General features: G+C 55.7%; 5 protein-coding genes across 5 annotated transcripts; 1 reads left to right on the top strand and 4 right to left on the bottom strand.

Moving 5' to 3' along the window:
• Window positions 1-493: 493 nt before the first annotated feature.
• sol5-3 (Bifunctional solanapyrone synthase) lies at window positions 494-2,325 on the bottom strand (the record flags this gene model as incomplete). Its single annotated transcript, XM_037316115.1, has 5 exons — window positions 494-765; window positions 835-1,037; window positions 1,097-1,616; window positions 1,729-2,063; window positions 2,141-2,325. The coding sequence occupies 5 exons, from the start codon at window positions 2,323-2,325 to the stop codon at window positions 494-496; spliced, it is 1,515 nt and encodes a 504-aa protein (XP_037186182.1).
• Window positions 2,326-5,912: 3,587 nt separating this feature from the next.
• CGCA056_v000855 (uncharacterized protein) lies at window positions 5,913-7,052 on the bottom strand (the record flags this gene model as incomplete). The annotated part of the gene is made up of 1 exon (XM_037316116.1): window positions 5,913-7,052. One exon carries the CDS (start codon window positions 7,050-7,052, stop codon window positions 5,913-5,915), a length of 1,140 nt encoding a protein of 379 aa, XP_037186183.1.
• A 1,189-nt stretch (window positions 7,053-8,241) lies between these two features.
• On the bottom strand, window positions 8,242-11,061 carry QNS1 (Glutamine-dependent NAD(+) synthetase; the record flags this gene model as incomplete). Its single annotated transcript, XM_037316117.1, has 10 exons — window positions 8,242-8,381; window positions 8,452-8,499; window positions 8,560-8,803; window positions 8,900-9,027; window positions 9,144-9,157; window positions 9,212-9,710; window positions 9,758-9,830; window positions 9,878-10,780; window positions 10,875-10,952; window positions 11,008-11,061. 10 exons carry the CDS (start codon window positions 11,059-11,061, stop codon window positions 8,242-8,244), a joined length of 2,181 nt encoding a protein of 726 aa, XP_037186184.1.
• Window positions 11,062-11,997: 936 nt separating this feature from the next.
• On the top strand, window positions 11,998-13,143 carry PEX10 (Peroxisome biogenesis factor 10; the record flags this gene model as incomplete). The annotated part of the gene is made up of 1 exon (XM_037316118.1): window positions 11,998-13,143. One exon carries the CDS (start codon window positions 11,998-12,000, stop codon window positions 13,141-13,143), a length of 1,146 nt encoding a protein of 381 aa, XP_037186185.1.
• An 830-nt stretch (window positions 13,144-13,973) lies between these two features.
• On the bottom strand, window positions 13,974-15,240 carry CGCA056_v000858 (uncharacterized protein; the record flags this gene model as incomplete). The annotated part of the gene is made up of 2 exons (XM_037316119.1): window positions 13,974-15,119; window positions 15,202-15,240. The coding sequence occupies 2 exons, from the start codon at window positions 15,238-15,240 to the stop codon at window positions 13,974-13,976; spliced, it is 1,185 nt and encodes a 394-aa protein (XP_037185314.1).
• Window positions 15,241-20,809: the final 5,569 nt, after the last annotated feature.

Below are 20,809 nucleotides of genomic sequence, written 5' to 3' on the forward strand. Positions count from 1 at the left end.
ACATGAGCCCCGTTCATCGAGGCATGAATAACCACCTCCAGGACTATATTCAGAGTCACGGGCCAGGAACTGTCTCGGCGCCATCTTTGAGGATGGCTGTTGGTCATTTATCTCAGATGATTGTGGAAATGATGAGAAACGTACTCCAGGTCAACGCAGACATCAGTTTCCTCTGAGAGTGCAGTCATGTGCCGGATGGGTCTTTGCGAAATGAACTCACTGTCATGAGAACATGAGATTCTATCATTGCACCAGTATCCGCGCTTAACGGCGTCATGTTCAACGTCATGTTGCCATGCTCTTTGAGCACCATCAAGATCTTGATTAGCAAGAGAATCCTACAATAAATACAAGATAATCTATCAGATAAGATATTTTCTTTCCATATTTTAGGAAAAGGGGGCTGTCTAACGTGAGCATCAGATAGGGTGCGTATCTAACAAAACAGAGGAAACGAAAGACGCAACTTCTACACAATGCTTAAGAACACCACTCAGACCCCAAGCTTATAACCTCCAGGGCAGAGCCGCTGGAACGTCTTCTCCGCATCATACTTGTCAGACACAGCTATCAGTTTCTGAAAATTGTCCTCCCCATAGCTCCTGATGACATCGACATTTTGCGCAGCGTTGTTTATCCACAGGTTCGGCATCAGAGCATCTCGCTTGCGAGCCATCTCCGTCATCTTGGCCATGAAATCTTCATCCATCTGAAGAGCAGCTGCATCGTCGGCAGGATTGTCCCAGTTGGATCTGAAGTTGAGGGCTATGTGCGGCCAGTGAGTCAGTAGAGGCTTCGCAGGACTCAGGTTCTAAGGTGAAGACATGATCTCACAATTTTGGTTGATATCCTGCCAGCCGCCTGGGTTGCCACCTTTTCTGTTCGATTCGCGGATGGTGTACGGAGTGATGGGGTTCCAAGACATGGCGATGGTGTGTCCCTCCAACGTGGAGGACTCATAGTGGGCGAAAAGTAACGCGGAAATCTCCTTGTACAATTCCTTGTCTGCCTTGATGTTGATGTTTGCTCGGTTGATACTGCGATATCACGATTGATTAGCGTGTATAACTGGCAAAATCTAAATTGATTTGCTAACCGTGCCGTGTAAACACCCATGAACTCCGGGGTAATGTTCTGCGATGCCAATGCCGTGAGTGTCATACGGGACATGTTCGTCGCGACCGGTCCAATATCCAACAGAGGCTTTATGGCGGGCGGATAGTCACCAGTGAAGTCGAGCTTGTCCGTAAAGGGAATGAGGTCGATGATGGAGAGGTTGATCGCAGGTATGATCATCTCCATGCAAGTGACCATGAGGTGTGGATCCTCGAGGAGAGGCCCAGTCTGCATGTCATAGAAAGCTCCAAGGGCAGCGGTCCCCTGACTCGGGTTGTATGAAAGCGGTCCGTGAAATACGCCGTTCGGGAGAGGGAAAGTGTTCATGTCGAAACGCGTGACGATGCCAAAGTTGTTAGAGCCCCCCTTGAGAGCCCACCAGAGATCTGCATTCTCTGTGGCGTTGGCGTTGACGATGTTTCCACCGGCGAGAACGACCTCGAAATTGGTTACGTCGGCGCTGGACCAACCACGGCTGCCGAGGAAGTAGGACAGACCATCTGGAAAAGTTGGTCAGAGATCTTCTCCTCTTGATTCTCAAAATCTCATTCGAAGCAAGCAGACAAAACGAAAAGAGGAAGACTTCAGGCAAGTGGGCAAGGGGATACGTACTTCCAGTTAAGAGACCAGCTATGCCAACGACAGCCATTTCTCCTCCAGTGACTGCGAGGCCTTGACTTTCGAGAGTTTCATAGACTCGGCCCCAGTGGTTGCCAGGGCCCAGACTGACGACTTCACCTGACGAGCTGAGTATCAAGTCATTCATCTTCTCCAAGGCAATGAGCACGCCGTCCTCAATACCAGCCATTCCAGGGTGAGTGGTGAATCCGAGACCACGGATAGCAAATTTCCTCTGGAAAAATTCCAAGATCTTCACGCAGGAGGCTACTTGCTCCGTGCTCTCCGGGGTGAAGACTGCGGATGCGTTCAGGCGCGGCCGGGAACCACTGTTGAAAGTCAGCAAAGCAATGGGAGATGTTTGGAGACCGAGTGATGGTAATGATAATGACCGCGTGAGACTAACAAATACTTGTTGATCCAGGAAGAGTAACCGGCAGTCTCAGGCAAAAAGACGTTCGCCGGGTACAGGGCACCCAGCAGCTCTTCCGTGTAATTCTGGCTTGCCTGGACACGCTGATGGATATCTGATACCTGATCTTGCATCAGCCCCAGGGTGAGCATGAAGCTCGTGATCTTCTCTTTGTCCATGGTTATTGCAATTTAGAGTTCAGAACGAGGAACTTGAAGTTAAGGATAGAGTGATACGTTGCAATTGGCAAGTGAGTTGACAGCGGCAAAACCAAGTCGTGTAGCCAGGCGGACGAGAAAAGATCAAAACTTGATATTATCAACAAGCGGCTTATATGTCTTCAACTTAGCGACCGTATATTGATCTCGACAAAATATATCTGATGCTTTCTTCTGCTCCGGGGTTCCGTGAAATCCGGGGCCCGAGTCTTGCACCGTGCTTCGGGCCCGGGCGCTCGGTTAACCGGGGCGCCGCCGTGGGGCCGGACGGTTAATAATGAGTCACTCGGCGAGTCCATTCAAAAAGATTCCACTCTATGACAAGTCAGGAGTATTGGTATACTTAGTGATAGCCTGCAAGAGGTAGAGAGAGAGAAAAAAGCACTCACTTTCATGAACTCCTGTAAGTATGATAAAAGAAAACTCAGTTGCGCAAATATTTTTAGATTATGGATGCCCATGTGGTAAAAAATTCAGCTGGACCTTCCAAAATGATCGTGAAAGAGGCCAAAGATGGACTATAGCAATAATGTGAGGGTGCCAGGAGTCTCTTACATACTTTCACAAGGGTCCAATTTGGTTCATAGTAATTCAGAAGAATCTTGAGAATTTTCTGAAGTCTACGAAGAGTCCTGTATAAGTGATCCTGAAATACAAACAGCGAGACAGAATCTGCAGCGGCTGGCTTTAGATAGCAGTTTTTGTTGAAGTGTAATAACGGAAACAATAGTCTGTGTGAATTTGTGTGACAGCTTTACTCAAGAGTCATGGAAACCCGAGGATTGGGCTAAGCGTATAGTAGTCACTAGTCAGGCACTGCACCTATCTAATAGCCACCTGGTCAGCATGACTGAGCTCTCTTACCAGAGTTGTAAGGTTGTGGGTTCGGCAAATCTGGCATCCTTAAATCCACCATCTCCGTTTCCACGCACTCACACGCAGGCGTAGCCCAAATCATCCTCCCCAGAACACGGCCGCCGTTCTCGAGCACCGCCATCCCATTCTTAAGTGCCATTTGATATTGCAGCCCAGGTATCCTCCACGCTCGCGCGAGCCGAACCTCGTTCGCGGGCGCGAAGAGTCCCGCGCGGAACAGAGACGTCTTGTGGCAGTGTGTGCAAGTCACGGACACGATCTTCGAGTGTGGCTTATTGTGGACCGTGCCGGCATGCGCGAACATGAGTCCGAGCCGGTTCTGCACCACTCCGTCTACGATGCCAGTGAGGTGAAGAGCGTCGGCGAGCCACATGATTGCGTCTGTTCCTCCGAGGCCGAGGGTTTCCACCCGCCAGTCTGGACGCCATTCGCTGCGGGTATACTGGCTCATGAGCATGCTCTCAAGGTCTCGAGCGGTACCTTGGTTATCGATATGCTGCATGATGCTGTTCGTGTCTTCACCGAAGAGCCTGGTTCCGAGGGTGGCCACGAAGTCGTTCAGGTTGGGGCCCGTCTGCGCCAAGGTCATTTCAGCGCAAGCGGCAAACTGGTCGAGCGGAGAGTACCATGATGATTCGGAAAGCATACTGACGATGCCAATGGGCTGGAGCCTGGCCTGAATGGTATCCTCGTGAGAGCTGTCGATAGAGACCTTGGGTATATAGTCCGGAGGTGAGATGACCTCACCCATCCCCCATGTCCACACATCATTGTAGCATGTAAACAAGTTTGCCTCCTGAGGTGGATCAGGCATGGGGAGATTTGGTGTCATGAATAGGGGGCTGTAGTCTCCCGCGAGGAGGCAAAGCCAAGCGACATGAAGATACCCCCGGCGGAAGTTTGGCCCCGGAGGCTCCTCGTAGTCGCTCTGTGTAATGCCGCGGAGGCCATGCAAGAAGTCCATCTCATCACGGCAGCCCCGTTTCGACAACAGGGCAAATGCCATTGCGAAGTTTGTTCGATGGAGAGATCTGACTTGCTGTAACGGCCCCAGGTTCCACGGTACCAGGTTTTCCGACGTTCGCATCCCGACGCTGTCCTCCAAACCCCACACATCGCCGCCGTGAGCCTCGACCTCCTTTCCCCAGACTTGCTGAAGTTTTCTGAGAAACGCTGGGTCAGTCCCGTCGTCGCCTTGCACAATCTGGAAGTCGCTCGTCATCATCCGGACTGACCGGCTCCGCACGAACTCCATAGCGGTCCACATGCGCGTGAACCACTTCTCATTGCAAACTCCAGTCAAACCGCTCAGACGTTCATGAGAGGTCCTTCCACGATGTAGCTTGTCGACGACTGCCGGAGTGAGACCGTCAAAGTGGATGATGGTTGTATGGGCCTCTTCAAAGATTCTGTGAATGGCCAGGAGGATTCGACTTTTCAGCTGGTCCGTCCATTGAGGAACGCTGAAATAGTCGTGCCAGAGCTCTGAGTCTGGCGGGAACTGGGGGTCTTTCTCAATGTTGGTAAATATTCGGACCGGGTTTTCGATTGCGAGGTGCCTGACATGTTGAGTCTGGGGTGAGAAGCGGTGTTGCTGCTGAATGGCCGAGATCTGGGGGTCCCAGACGTGAGACACCGTGATCATGGGAACACCTGCGTTCAGGAGACAGTGAAGGTGCCTATCGAACAGCAATATTTCCACGCCGAGATGCGATTCGACGACTCTGCTACATCGCGGAGATACGTCTCGGTCACTGGTGATCGCCGACACGTTGAAGGTCCGTACAAGGGCATCTTGGAGGAAAGACTCGCCGCACACGAGGCATCGCAGCTTCTCGGGTTCCGCCTCATACCAAAATGTTTGTAAGTCTGGAGCTACACCCATATTGCGTGCTTTGTTTCTCGTCTGCAATCCGTATTCCCGAGCGACTCTCCGCACAACTTGAGCCAAAGAAGGCTGCGACATTGTGGGCCCAATGGTGGAGGTGAGATACTGTTTCCGAAGTTAGCACCGGACGACTATTAGAGATTTCTGTTTTCTTTAGTACAAAGGGGTTATTGAGTAGTAGAACGCCAAGCCAAGCATTCAAAATACGAAACTTCCAAAGAGGGAATGGATGATGTCAGACTGCTGCTCATAATGTCTGCTTACTTGATGTTGATACGTTGATCCTACCCTCCATACCTTAGCTCCCATCTAAATGTCAACGAAGTCAGCATGGTTTCCCCTTCAATTGAGATTCCTCAAGTCCACAGTCGGAGGCGTTCGTGATTAAAATGTAATAGCAAAGAGGGATATTTCTCGCACTTTGACAGACTCAAACATTTGAAGGCAAGATTACAGACACATATTCAAGGCCAGCAGTTTGTGGAAAATTCCCTAGCAGGATTTTGTATTGAAATATCTCTATACATAGGAAAAAGGAGTAAGGAAACGCTTGAAAAAACAGGGTTTTGGTATCTTGATCATCATGAAGCCAAATACGTCCGCGCCGACGCATAATGGCTTTTCAATCCTGTAGAATATGCAACCGAAAGCACGTCCGAAGCCGACGCGCGGTGGTTGATAAGTCCTCATATCTCATGCACATACGTCTGTGTCACCGACGCATTTATGCTGAGCTCCATCATCGGAGCACCCCTACACATTCACACTCACACGAAGCCCCTTTTTAAGCAGAGGTGGAGGTAGCAGCAGGAGGAGCTCCGGAGCCGCTAGGGAAACCGGCGCCGCTGGGGGCGCCGCTGGGGGCATCGCCGCCGACACCGCCGGAGCCGGAGTTCTCGACGGCGACGCCGCCGGAGGAGGTGTACTCGAAGCTGTAGCTGGTGTCGTAGCTGGCGGTGCGGTTGATGCCGATGGTGATCCAGCCGAAGATGCCCTCAGCGACGTCGTCACCGAGGTAGGCGTACTGGAAGAAGGGGTCGGAGTCGGCGTTACTGCCGAGCTCGTCGCCGACGACGTGGTCGTCGCTGTTGAGGGTGATGTCGACGGTGTTAGTGTTGTAGGGGGCGAGGGCCTCGACGGCCTCGACGAGGTCCTGGTCCCAGAAGAGCTGGCCGATGTGGGCGGCGTGGCTGGAGGAGAGGGTGTTGTTGGGCAGGACGGTGGCGTCGAGGAAGGCGACCATGTGGTGGTGGGTGGCGCGGCCGGAGTAGTGGCCCGGGAAGATGGTGGTGAACTGGACGACGCCGTCGTTGTCGGTCTTCTGGACGCCGCGGAGGGCCGTCTTGTTGAGGTTGGAGGCGTCGTCACCGTTGCCGTTGGAGCTCTCCTGGACGCCCGAGTAGATACCCGTGGCGTTGCAATTCCACAGATCCCAGTAGAGGTCGGTAATGGGCTCGCAGGTCTCGACGTCGATGAACTGGCCGTCGAGGACGACGTCGACGCCGGGCTCGCCGTCGCGGAGGTCGGAGCGGATGTGCTCGCCCTTGACCCAGAAGGGGCCGATCTCGCCCTCCGGGTTGAGGATGCAGGTGTGGTTGGAGCCGAAGATGTCGGTGGACGGGGTGGACGTGTCGATGCCGACGTGGAGCGAGGTCTGGTTGTGTCCCGTGCCGGCGGAGTCGACGTCGCGCTTGGCCTTGCGGATGGCGCGGTGGTAGTCGATTGTCTGGGCACGGCGGACCATGGCGCGGGCCTGGAGGTCGCGGTAGGCCTTGGTGTTGACGCAGTTCTCGAGGCCGCGGCGGGCGAGGCCGTGGTGCTCGTGGCGGGCGGCGAGGAGCGCCGGGTGGGACTCCTCGTGGTGGCCCGGGTGGGCGGCGCCGAGCATGACCGAAGTCAGGAGGAGGAGGACGGAGGAGTGCATGTTGTTGGAAAGAGTGGTGAAGATGTTGTTTCTTGGTGTTTTTGTAAAGATTGTGGGAGAGTGTTCTGTTGAATGAGAGTTTTTGCTAGGCTGAGGTCTTGCTGATCCAGGCTGGCTTGGTGATCTCTCCTTTCAAGATTCCTTTCGAGGCTGGAATTATCATCTTCTTATAAGTGATTCTTTTGGCCCTTTCCATCTTCATCATCGGAGCCTCCGCTCTCCTATCCATTCACCCCTTTCCTCCTCCATCACGAAAGGGGAAAAAAAACTCCCTTCGCTTGACGTCTTCATCCCGCTATGCGTCACCCGTCGTCGTCACCGACTGCGTCCCGTCATGCTCTAGAATCCCAGAGGTTCATCCATTCTTTCTCGTCAAGTGGATTGACCATCCGGACGAACGCCACATCGAGAAACAAGCAAACACCTTCCCGTGGATCTTGAAAGTCTTGGCGGTCGAGGCTAAAGCTCTGGACATCCTATGAATATCGTCAAAAGAGGCATCCACGTCGTCAACAATGTCCCGAAAACGTGAAACGAGTCGGCTGTGGTTGGTTCGCATTTGCCCCAGATTACACTGCCACGAAGCGAATCTGGGGCAAATGCGAGCCAACCACCACGCTGCAAATTCTCATCAGATCGTGGGTTTTTCTGGTGTTTAATATCAATCCCGGCCACCCCGCGGAATCCGTAGCATTACAGGCTTACATTGTGCGCAAGTTGATTGGTTCACGGGGAGTTTTTTTCTGCTCATCCTTAGATCGACGTTGGATCTGAAGTCGTAAGCTTTTTTACACCCCTTACTTCCCGCGCCCTACATCCCGGACACTTTTACATACACTACACGACAGCACACTACAGCCTCAAAACTGGGGTAAATTTACGACAAGGAATGGTTAGGTTGGGCGGAATGTGGGAGCGTAAAGTTGAGATCAACGTCGACTTATACTAATTGCATGCAGCCTCCCCTTACGCGCATTCTAGAAAGGGACAATTGGAAGTAGCGAGCTCCATCACTGAGGCACTGTGCCGCGGTTCGGGGCCGACTTCTTTTCGGTATTCGGGTCCAATTAGAGTACCGATCTACTACAGCCTCTACGGAGCAATCACAGAGTTGGGAGAGTTCCACTCTATGTACATACAGTCCGAACTTCTATGCGGGAAGTGGGACCCGCGGGCTTAGTCTATACACTTACGCCGTCGCCGCCGCCTTCTTCTTGGCCTGCCTCTTTTCAATCTTCTCCAGCTCCATGTCAATCTTCTTGAAACTCCAGCTCTTCCAGAAGGGAGGGTAGAGGAACGGGCGGAGGTCAAATCTGTTGTCGTCGGGGGCTATTTTTGGGGGTTGGAAAGTCAGCGGAAATGTCATCGACCCGATTGGACGGTACGAAGAGGATCTTACAGTAGTCGTTGCAGTGTAAGGATGGAGTGAGCGTCGTCATCTTGTGTCCTGTTCCCGTCGTCGTTAGTCACTTCTCTTGTCGTTATGGAATGTGCGGACTAGACTCACGGTTGATTGCGTAAAAGTGGAAGAACTTCTTGACCTTCTCGGCCGTCTGTCTCGGGTTGTAAAGCGGTGCCTCATCATCCGGTGCACGCTCGCGGTGTTCGTCCCAGTCGTGGACGAGGCGCTGGAACATGCCATAGGGGCCCAGCTTGTTGACCTTGCGGAGGCGGCCCATGATGGTGAGCTCCGGGTATGTCATGCCCATGTCGACCTCATCGCTCTGGACGTACGTCTCCGAGATGGGTTCCTATGGGGTGCGTGTGAGTGGAAACTGCTCCTCTGTACAGTTCTGGGGGGAGGCAGCCTCGGTGTGAGGAAAGTGGGAGGAAAGATTGGGACTCACAAGTTCCGCAGTCGGGACCGCCGTAAGGAAGTCGTGGAGACACGGGATGCCAAAGTCCTTCTCGGCCCAGGCGATGAAGCGCTTGAGGTCGGACTTGTCAATGGACCCGATGGGGTTGATGTCGGCGCCTGTAAGGGTTTGTGTCAGTGTGTGTCCTTGTCAGGGGCGGGACCCGCGTATTCAGCGATTTGCGCGGGTTAGTGCCCAAAGCCTCTCTGCGAGGCCCAAGGATGGGCGTTCTTACTGGAGCAATCATATCTATGTGAATATTAGTACATCAACGTCAGTGCTTACGTTTTATGAATCGCTTACTTGGTGAAGTATCCTCTCAAAGACTCGCCGACGTTGGCACTGCCCAAAACGAGCAAGCCACCACCACCAGGGCGGCCTCTGGCAGTGGGAAGAATCTGTCCGTACTCGTACGCCGTCACCATACGAATTCTCGCCTGGAGGCACTGCAGCATCAGGTTCTCCTGGACGGTGCCGCCTTCGACCTTGAACCTGGGCTCAAAGTTGTTTGTGGTTTTGAGGAGGTTCTTCTGCGCCTGGTAGATCTCGTCGATGTCGAGATTGATGTGGTAGCTGCCAATGGCCTCGGCGAGATCCTTTGCACGTCCGCGGGTCTCGGCAGAGCTCTGTTCCCTCATGCCCATGTAGATGGTTGAGAAGACCTGGTTGCAGAGGGCCTGTGGCGTCTTGGGGAGAACACCGTCGCCTTCATACTTGGCGATGCGCTTTACGTCTTCGATTACCTGGGCGTTGCCCTCTTCGACAGCCTTCATTACGATACGGCACATGGAAAATACGATTGCTACAATGGGTTAGTTGGTGTTGGAATAAGGGGCGAAGGAGACGTACTTGCGGTTGCGCAGGAGTCGATGCCACCACTGAGTGGAACGAGATATCCTGCTGTTCCAGACCGACGGAGGTACTGAAAGTTGTCAGCTTCGCAAAGGCAAGGGACGCCAGTAACCTTACATCCCAAAGATAGCATCCAGCACACTGCGCAATCTCCTCCTCGACAGAGTAGAACTTGGGCTGAATAGGAGGCGAAGGGCGCTTCTCGACGTCCGCATCGTCGTCCTCGGAGCTCAGCTCGAAAGAAGTCTGGATCCTCTCGTACTTGGCATCAGACCGCGCAGCCTGCAGGCCGCGAGAGATCGCAGAGCGGTACGCCCGCACCTCCTCCAAGTCCACCGTCGCAGTGACGACCTCGACATCGTTCAAGCTGAACTGCGACCCCTGCGCCACAACATCGCCGTTGACCAGAATCATGGCCGAGCCGTCGTAGTACAGCCTGTCGCCGTCGCAGCCCTGCTGGTTGGCGTACAGGTAGATGCCGCCGTTCTTGCGCGTGGCCTCCATGATGAGCTGCAGGCGGGTGTCGAGCTTCTGCAGGGTGAAGTGCGAGCCGCTGCTGTTGGTGATGATCTCGACGCCGTCCAGGGACATGGCGATGTGCGGGGCGTTGGGGGTGAAGAGCTCCTCGCAGGTCTCGGCACCGAAGCAGGTGTCCGGGGTCGAGACGACGGCGTCGCCGAAGACGACGTGCGTGGCGCCCTGGATGTCCTGCAGGATGCGCGGCAGGTGGTACTGCTCGGTGGTGCGCGGGTGCATCCACGGGGTGAAGTGCCGCATCTCGCGGTAGTTGCCGTCGTTGGCGAGCCACATCTTGGGGCGGATCATGAGGATCTTGCCGTTGAGGCAGAGGACGCGGCAGTTGAAGCGCTGGTTGCGGTGCTGGACGGGCATGCCGATGTCGAGGAGGATGTCGTGGCAGGACTCGTCGAGGAGAATGCGGCGGAGCATCTCGAAGCAGTGCAGGTAGAGGTCCTGCTCGAGGAGGTGGTCGAGGCAGCCATAGCCGCAGATTTCGAGTTCCTGGGTTGGAGTTAGTTGACTGAAACTTCCTTCGCAAATAGTTTCCGAAGACTGAAGGAGCCGTTGGGTAAGCTGAGAAATATGGGTGACTCACAGGACCGACACGAAGCCGGGCTCCGGCGGCCTTGGCCTTTTGGATACTCTCAATAATGCGAGCAGTGTTGCCTTCCCACTAGAGTTGCAGAGTTAGCATCGTCGACAACTCGTGATGAGGGGTAGAGACTCACGTCCAGAGCCCACTGGTTGAGCGAACATGTCGCTACCGTGACGAGGTGGCCCATGTTGATGATCTTTGTTCAAGTCTATGTTTTAATTAGTTGCCTGATATCCGAAAGTGTCTGTGGAATGACTTGCCTCAAGAGTCGCAGTCTCGTCGCGGATGCCCCTCAACATATGTTGAAGTGAGGAAGTTACGTACACTGCCTTGAGAGCAGATGACTCATCCAAAGCCAGAAAGTCGAGCGCTTCTGTGAGTTGAAGAAAAACTTGAGAGTCGGCTGCGCCGTTTAAACGGGGAGAGAAATCGGATTTGTTTTCTCACGCTCAAACACAAAACGTTCTGAACCGGAGAGCTTGACGGAGCAGTTTCGGCATTACGGGTCAGTTGGCTTCAGAGACTCAGCGGCGCATCTTATCAAACCCCTCACCCCGGTATCGCATGTTAGTGTTTATACGTGTCCCTCCGCCCAAACGCTAACATCTGCGAGCTATCACCCGTGTGAACTGCTGCCTCTGGCGAAGTCGAAGGGCATGCGCGATTTTGGCAATTGCGAGCAGGAGTCATAAATCTAATTCTTCAACGACGCACATTAAACCGCGTGCTCATCCCACCGTCAAACAAACATTTCGGGTGACATTCCACGGCTTGTAAGTGGTAGTCCTGATCCCTGTCAGGATCAATCCCCGCCATCGAGGCTGCTCGGCGCCGGGCCATGCACCACACATGCTGACAATTGCCGGCCGAGCTCCAGCGAGCCCCGGCAGCTGTCGCAGCGCCTCGGCTCAAATCTCCAACCACCAAAAACGGCGCTGCGCATCTCAACACCATCACGTCCACGATACTCCATCACGACTTTACCCTCATTCCAATTCCCCGACGCCGCGCCATACCTTCCTACCCAAGGAACCAGACCATCGAAGCCGAAAACATCACAACTTGACAAACAACGAACCCGCGCCCTGCCTCGCGCGCGCGCAATGCGCAATCACCATTCATAATGTCGTCCTCCCCCGAACAACCACAACACCCGACGCTCCCCTCCTCACCATACCCCTACGCCTCCGCGCCCGACATCATCCGCGCCCACCAAAAAGACGCCTACTACAAAGGCCACCTCTCCAACACCCTGACCTCCCTCCACCGCCTGCTCCTCGGCGCCCGCTCCGCCCACTCCGCAACCTCCCTCCACCGCCTCCTCGCCGACACCCTCTACCTCGCCCTCACCACCCTGCCTGGCAACCGCACCCTCGGCGAAGAGTACTGCGACCTCGTCCAGCTCCACGTGCCCCCCAGCAACCCCTCCGCCGCCGAGCTGCCCGCCCTCCCCCGCCGCGCCTCCTACATCGCCACCTCCGTCCTCCTCCCCTACGCCCTCGGCCGTCTCCTCCCCTCCGTGCGCGCCCGCATCCGCGCCGTCCTGCAATCCTCCCTCCCCAAGGGCCAGCAGCCACCGGGGACCACCCGCCAAAAGCTCGCCGCTTACATCCTCGCCAACCTCCCCAGCCTCACCTCCGCCGCGCCCCTCCACGCCGCCACCCTCGCCGTCTTCTACTTCACCGGCACCTACTACGAGCTCGCCAAGCGCCTCCTCGGCTTCCGCTACGTCTTCACCCGGAAAGTCCCCGACTCCCCCGACCGCGCCGGCTACGAGGTCCTCGGCGTGCTGCTCGTCGCCCAGCTCGCCGTGCAATCCTACCTGCACATCCGCGCCACCATCTCCGACTTCTCCACCTCCCGCGCCGCCCGCGAGCGCGCCCTGGCCGCAGGACATATCGACGTGTCGCTCGATTCGAACGCGTACGCGGCGAACACGGCCGTGCTGCTCTCCGAGACGGGCACGCCCGGCGGGAACGGGGCCGGCGGGGCGAAGGTTGATATTGCCGCGGTCACGCACACGCCTGTGGTGGCAGCGGAGGAGGCGCGGTATGATTTGAGCGACGAGAAGGTGATGGGGTACATTGCGGGCGCGGCGCAGCGGAAGTGCACGCTGTGTCTGGAGGAGCTGAAGGACCCGTCCGCGACGCAGTGCGGGCATGTGTTTTGCTGGACGTGTATCGGGGACTGGGTGAGGGAGAAGCCTGAGTGTCCCCTCTGTAGGCGGGAGGCGATGGTGCAGCATATCCTGCCCCTAAGGCTTGCGTGATGGAAAGGGGTTTTTTATGTTCAGCTGCCCGGTGAGGCGATGCGGAGTTTACTTTTGTACATTTACACTTTTTTGTTTACAATGAGCGGAGAGCTTGGTGGGTGAGACCAGTGGTGGTATTTGATCCTGGGCGTATGCAGGACTGGAGTTTGCATGAATAATCAAAGGGCATCCGAAGCCAAGAGTTTGTACGAAATGAATTATATACCACAGAATAGAGGTACACTCCGAGATGATACAAAAGGTATTAGCACACTCCCTTCACAATTGTCAAAATCAAGAAGATGCTCAGAGAAATGTAACGAGAGACAGAAAATGTGTTGGTCGACCTTCCTACTCAATACACAGAAGAGTTTGAAAAAGTTTGAAGAAACATCCCCCCTAAACACTGTGTCACCGCCGCGCTTCATATCAATGGATCAGATGGCTCGTCGGTTGTAAGCTTCGAAGACCAGCTTCCTGGGAGCGATGCCGACCATTGAATACGATGAACGGGGGCGGCCAGTATCAAGGAAAGAGGAGAGAGAAATAAAAGTGATACTGTTTGTCGACCAAGACAAGTGATCCGAACACCTTTCCCCCGACCCCACCCAACGGTCCGCCCTGTCTCCCCTTGAGGAGGGCCCGTTTGCCCATTCCAGGGCTCGATGGCTCTCTATTCCATCGTGTAGGTATCATGTGCCATTGTGCGTTCCAATTAAAACAGTGAAAAAAAAAACCCCATCAAACGCTTAAACTCCTTATCCTTTATGAGTTCCCCAGCCCGCTTATCCATTGGTTACAAAAGGGTGTTTGGGGGTTGGAGATTTAACTCGAGCAGCGAACACTGCTCAGGCAGTGAAGAGTACAATTTCTCCACGCTCGTTACGCCTCATGCGCAGGGACCGCCACAGCTCCTTCTCCTCCATGAGCTTGCTGAGGCTGTCGCCGGAGGAGGAGCGCTCCCGGTGGAAGCGCTTCAGGGCCTTGTTCATGCTGCAGCCGCGCTCGCTTTCGGGGCCCTTGTTGACGAGGGACAGGAAGACGTCGGCGCGGGGGCGGAAGACGACCATTTGGTTGTCGTCGCCGTCGCCGTCCTTCTTGCTGTCGCGGGAGCCAGGGCGGTACTCGATGAGCTTGGGGGCCTTCTCGCCGTCGCGGTGGCGGTGCGAGGAGTGCTTCTTGGATGAGGACGAGACCTTGCGCTTCTTGGCCTTGGTCTTGCTGCTGGTGTTCATGTTGAGGAGGCCGAGGATGTTGTTGCCGATGCCGCCCTCGGAGGACTTCTTGTGCTTGGAGTGCTTCGTCTTCTTCAGCGGGCTGAGAGGAGACGGGTCGGCGTCGCCGCCGGAGAAGTCGGGCGACGGGGGGAAGACGGGACGCATCATGGTCTTGATGCCGCCGGTGAGGCCGGAGTGCTGGAGCTGGGGCGGGGCGTCGATCATCATCTGGTCGGTGTCGACGTGAAGACGCTTGCGCTTCTTGTCCTTTTTCTCGCTGCCGTCCTTCCTCCTCCTCTCGTGCTTGGGGGCGGGTGTCTCGTAAGGGTCGAGGGGAATGGAGCCGGCGCCGTATTGGACCATAGCCTGGGGGTCCTCGTCGACCATGGCGCCGTCCTCGTCCAGGAAGGTGCTCGCTTCATAACGAACCAGTTGTGTCTCTTCGTTGACTTCCTTCTGGCCGAGCTGGAGTGTTGAGGCGGTGGGTGTTGCTGCTTCGAGGAAGTCAAAGACGTTGGGGGCAGAGGGAGGTGTAGGTGCTTCGGGCAGGTTGGCCGGGGAGGCACCGTCGTCGCTGCCGCCGCCCTGGTATTCGTAGGTCTCGAAGACGTCCTCGGGGACGTCCTCAACGTATGCTACGTGAGCCATGTTGTCGTCGGGAAGGGGTACGTTTTGCGGCTGGATGTTGTTTCTATTGTTCTGCTTCTTGTTGTTGTTGTTGTTCTTCTTCTCCTTGTAGAGGGCGCCTTGGTACTTTTGGGCTTCGCTCATGCAACTCTGGCGTTGGGTTAGCACATGACTACCTTAGCCTTGGAGACGGCGCCCGTTGGCGGCTCGAGGATGAACTGGTGGGACTTACGGTATGAGAACGATATTCGGTGCCAGGGAAGTAGACCATGCAATCGATGCAAGTGTAAGTGGCGCCTCGACAACGGTTTCTGTGCGGGTCGAGCTTCTTCTTCGTCAAGACATCACCACAGTTCTGTGGTTGAGCAAAGCGACAGGTCAGTGATGTTGCGCAGGAGTTGCTGGAGCAAGATAATTGGATTCTTGGGGGATGAAGAGGGGTGTATGGTCGGGGAGGCGAAGGAGGGACGGGACGAGACAGTGACTATTAAAGAGCATCCAAGGGGAAGTGGAGGGGTGTTTGTTTCCGTTGCTGGAGGGGTGTGTGTCTGGTGTCTTGCTTGTGTGGAAGGTGTGTGGTGTGAGGATGTGATGTCAGGTCAAGAGGTTATAATAAGACGACATGGGGATCCTCGGGGGGGGGGGGGGGGGGGTGGGGCTGCCGACGGGGGGGTCGTACGGAGAAGTAAAGGGATCCTTGGGATGGAGGGGGAGGAGGACGAAGAGGAAGAAAAGAGGGCGACGGGCGGGCTTACCTCACAAGAGAAGGACACCATGATGAAGGGAGCGACGCTGTACGATGATGTGTTGTCCTTACAATGGGCTTCTATTGGGCGCGGGACGTTGGGCTGAGAACGGTTTTGACTGGGTCGCGGTATTTAACGGAAGAGAAAGAAAGGCGGTTTGGGGAGGCGACGGAATGACCGTGGTGTATCTGTCGGCAGGCGGATTTGCAGAGTGCAGATTCAGGGCGGCGCCTGACTGGCCGGGCTGGCGGGCTTGGGGGATCGTCAAGAAGTGGACTGCAATGCAAGCCGGGACGTGCCTTGTACGAGACGAACAAGGGCAGACTTGGGGACGACACTGAGTGTTTTGGAGCTTTGGGAAGCGTAGCTGAGACTTTGGCAGTCGGTAGCGGGTGTGTGTGAGAACTAGCGGGATGGATGTTGGAGACAGGCCCGGGCGTGGAGCGAGGGGAACGTTGTTGCTGTTGGATGTTGATTGTGTGTTGTGAGAGCAAGTGTGTGTTTGTCGGCGGCAGCAGACAGAAGGATGGCGAGAGGATGAGAGAAATGGCGAGACGGCGGGTGGCTCGGGGGGAGCAGGCGCAAAGGAACTCAGAGTTCAATCCAACTCGAGATGTCAGGGGCTTCCTCCGTGTTGGTTTCGCGTCTCAAAGACGTAGCTGTGCCGGCGATCTCCAAAGTTGGAATCCCTTATTTGGAGGGGTCCAAGGGGGCGACGTCCGCAGGGGGGGAGGGGGGAATGGAGGGGTGAGAATTTGTTTCGCGCTTCAGGTGTGTTGGATGTGGTAGAGAGAGAGACGCAGCTGAGGAACGCGCGCAATCTCTGCCCCCAGAAAAAAGGTGACCAGCTGCAGGTGACGACGGGTAAAAGACTGGAGACTGAGATTCCTGGACTGGAGAGCGGGAATCCAAGCTGGACGATGTTGTATTTTGAGCGAGGTGAGCTCAGCACTGAAAGTTTGCGGTTGCGACGAGTGAGCGAGAGTACGAACAGCTGGAGGAGCTGGTGGCGTGGTGAATCGAGGGGCAATGGCGTCAAAACCGGCCTAAAGCTGTCCAAGATTGGCCGTGCTGAGGATGTTTGGACTGGGCGGATGAGATTGCGCTCGTCTGGAGAATGCGCGACGAATTATCGGTTGCCAAAGACACGGCTAGCGACGAGGTTGAGTTGCGAAAAGTCGTGAAGCTGCGCGGGCTGCACTGCAAAAAAGTCTATGCAAACAAAGTGGGAATCGAACGAAACTTTTCGCAGTGGGATTTTTTTTTCTCTGGTCCGTCTTTGTCGTGGAGACGTTGGAGTGCATCGCAGTTGGGCAGCTCGACATGTTGTTGCTAGGCGCACCCCGGCTCCTTCTCAGTGACAGGCGGTATCCCAGGGAAACGACGGTCATTCAGCAGCAATCGGTGGTGTCGAGTGCCCCAATGAATCCAAAACCCAGACGAACGACGCGTCTGATTGGCTGTACTTCGGATGATAGCCAATTCGCGGCCGACCAATCGTTGGAGACAGGGCGACAACGGTGGGGGTGGTTGCATCTGTCCGCCTCACTCGGGCGGGAACACTGAAGACGGTGGACGATATGGAGACTCTGCGCAGCACCGTCCTTGCGTCCGTCCAGCCTCCAGCGGGCGACCATTGACCATCCTCTCCCACTTACTCGCAGCACGAGATCCCACTGATTCCACCTCGAGCTGCAACGGAATGCATCCGTGGTGGGCTTCTGGCTTCCTGGCACTGCAGACCGCCCCCGCGCTTCGCCCGTTTCTTCACAGGGCGAGCTGTTGTGGAAATGCGAAATGCAGGCCAGTGGATTCTGTACCTTATGCCCTTACCTTGGGGGTCTCCGCTAGTGATCGATGTCTAAAGAAAGATGGTAGCTGTGGCTGCCATGAGTCCCTGACCTAGCTAGACATGCCGTTCGACATCGATCCACAATCAAGCACATTGCGACGACGCCGTCTTTTGCATAGACAAGCCCGGGGCGTTGCCAGCATGAGAAGCGCAATTGCACCCGGTGGGGCAACGTTCCGGACGGACCGTTGACTGGAATGCAGTGTCTTGTCGTCGTCCCCGTCCCGTTTGCCGCGGTTTCACGGAAGGAGACGAGAACCCCATGTTCGAGTGACGAGAGAGAACGGGACTCAGGGGTAAACCGAAGAGCAGCAGAAGCTTCTGCTCTGCTTCTATTCTGGGGACGACTCGGTTTCCACGACAAGGGCAGGGCCGGGCCACGCACTCTGATCTTCTGAGTAAGGTATCCGTATCCGAATTCGTAGTAGCTGAAGTCAGGTCAGATTATGCTATGCCTTGCCAGTAGTATCCGTAGACCACCGACTGCCAAAAGAGACCGGACAAGGAGCGGCCACATGAGACGGACCAAGCGAGGGCCCTGTCCCTATCCGCCGGCTGGCGCTGCGAATCAAAGGGATGACGACGACGTCCCAGAGGGATGGAACGGCTGCTGCCGCCGCGTTGGGCGTCCAGGTCGACGTCTCGGGGGGCCGTCACATCGCTTTCTGGCACGCTGATTAGCGGGCTGCATGAGATGGCCCAGCTGGCGGGCAGCCCCCATTTGCAGTGCATCGCCGCCCTTCAGTGTTGGCCTGTTGGGGCATGTCTTCAGCGCCGCCCCCATAGCGCGCGTCTAAAATCGACGGTCGGCCGAACGAACGACTTGTCGTTGGGGGCTTGCGAGTGGAAAGACATATAAATTTGGTTGTTGGTTGCCGGCTGCAGGGACGCAATTAGAACGGACGAAAGTCGTTCCTTTTCCTGTTCCTGGCTTCGCCCTGGACTCCTTCCTTGCGTTAGGTTGGTGGCTTTGCCCGCGTGCCGTGCCTGGGATTGCTTAAGAGGATGCAGCTGTTGGAAATCCTCCCATGTCCACTTCCCTTTCGGCCTTGCGTTTGGGCTGCTGCACACGCCCTCCCTACCTTGCCTCAGGGCGCGGCCCACGTCGTTTCCATCGAGCAAACGGAAGTATAGAATCTGGAGTCGGATCGACGATGGCAGGTTAGCTGTAGAGAGCCCATCGCGTGGGTTTTCCATGACTTGCAGGCCACGTTGGCAGTGGATGCGAGATTATCTCATCTGGACCGAGGAGCTTCAATGATTGACGGCGCCGTTGTTAGTTGCAATTCGTTAGTACTGAGCCACATTGTTCACGCAAGCCAGCCCGCAAGGATGAAGTATCAAGCCCCAAGCTCGGCGCCAGTCGCACCTCGTTCCAGCCAAGACAGTGCCATTGATCTCCGCGGTTGAGATTGAGATGGTTCAGGTGTCTTGCCCTGGATAGCTAGATCCGGACGGTGGAAGTGCGCGGCAGCGAGCAGCGACAGGAGAGCTTCGGGGAACGTGCGAATGAGCTCCCCGCCGTGGTGGATGGACGGCGCACCGCGGTTGTGCTAAGGTGACCTTAAAGTCAGCCCGGCGCAGGACCAGCTTAGGTAATGTGGAAGCTCCCGACAATCCGTCCGATGCGCTTCCGCGTCTCCCGTCATCCAGAGCTCCAGCTTGAGTGTCCAAATCGCCCGAGCTGCCCCTATTGTCGGCCTCTGCCAATCACCGCAACCCGCTATGTCAGCCCACGGCGCACTTGGGGGCCCGAGATTGCATTTTGAGAGGCACGTTTCCCCCACCAGGTCACGGCTTGCCCTTTCCTTCCCTGTCACACGCCGTCTTCCACGTCTAGTTTCAGTGGCAGATCCTCCTAGGTATTGAAGCAACGAGACGGCGGACACAAGTTGATGGATGTTGCGGCTTTGGATGCGTCCTCCTGAGTTCGAGGGAGCTGGCTACCTATTCCGGCTATCATGATCCGTCCCTCCATCAAGCAGACTTCTGTCACTGTCTCGTGTGGCATTTGGTGTGTATGCTGACTTGCCGCGGCCACCAAAACTTGCATGCGATGAATCGTCTACGTGCTCGAATAGGAACAGTGAATATATCCACGGAATTGCCGCAAGATATAAATGATTCATGTCAAGTTGCTTCCTCGCGATAGAGTCTCTATCTCGTTGAAGGACTGCGAAAAAGCTCACATCTTGAACATGGCAAAGCGGTCATCCCGTGCTCGTTTAGTACACAAGGTAAGCTCAGCAAGCATTCCATCTCCAATATCAAGGACGGACCGCCGGCAATGCGATGGCTGTTTATTGCTTCATGCTAGGCGCGTTTAGCAACAAACGCAATGAAACCACACAAGACTATCAACGCGTCTGTCCGCGTCGCAGCGGGACAGTGTCAGCCAACCAACACCTTAACCACCGTCTAGTGCCTCCTTTGACTTTTTTAATGATATCCCCTCGCTTCATGCTGGTTGTCGTATTTCGGAAACTAGTTCGCAGGACATCTCGCCTCCAACACCCCTCCCTATCATCATTACTGATCACATCGTATCATCGCTTCTCGCAACTCGACTCTTTCCTCACGCACCCTCTCAAATTGATTGCCTCCGCCTCCAAGGCCCGTCCAACAAGCCTTGGCAGCCCTGCACCTCCAAAAAGAACCTGCCGGCAACCCCCAAATCAGGTCACCTGCCGCATCGACAAGCCTCCCAGACCCGCCTTGTTGCTGGCCCCCGACCTCATCCACCGATTCGAATTTCGATGCACATTGAAAAAGGCCGCCCAGGACACCCACTGCGCTGAACGCTGCAACCCTCCCTCCCGACAGCCATCGCTGCACCCCAAACCTCCCGGCCGGCGGCACGGCTGTAAGATCCCGCCTCACACGGTTTCCCTCCTGACCTGCATCATGCGGCCCTGCTAAAGAAAACCACACCACTATCTCCCGTCGCCCGTGTGCTCCCGCGCCTTCTATGCCAGCGGTCGTTGCTGCTCGCAACCCGAAACACGGAACATTCACGACTCAAGAACAAAAAAGAGAGGTCCAGTGCCAGTGAGCTCTGGCTCCTCAACAAACTGACACCGCTCTCCGATCTTCGGTTTCGTTCCGATCAGGGAACGCTGCCAGCCTTTCCGGTTCCAGGGTCGACGGTCAATCACCAGGCTTAGCACTCCGCTCCGTGCGCGACCCTGTCTGTTCGTCCAGTTGCGAGCCTGCGCTGCGGTTGGCCGCCCACCGCAGTTGAC

This window comes from Colletotrichum aenigma, assembly GCF_013390185.1.
Source record: "Colletotrichum aenigma strain Cg56 chromosome Unknown KSG_Cg56_contig01, whole genome shotgun sequence".
Lineage (NCBI taxonomy): Eukaryota > Fungi > Ascomycota > Sordariomycetes > Glomerellales > Glomerellaceae > Colletotrichum > Colletotrichum aenigma.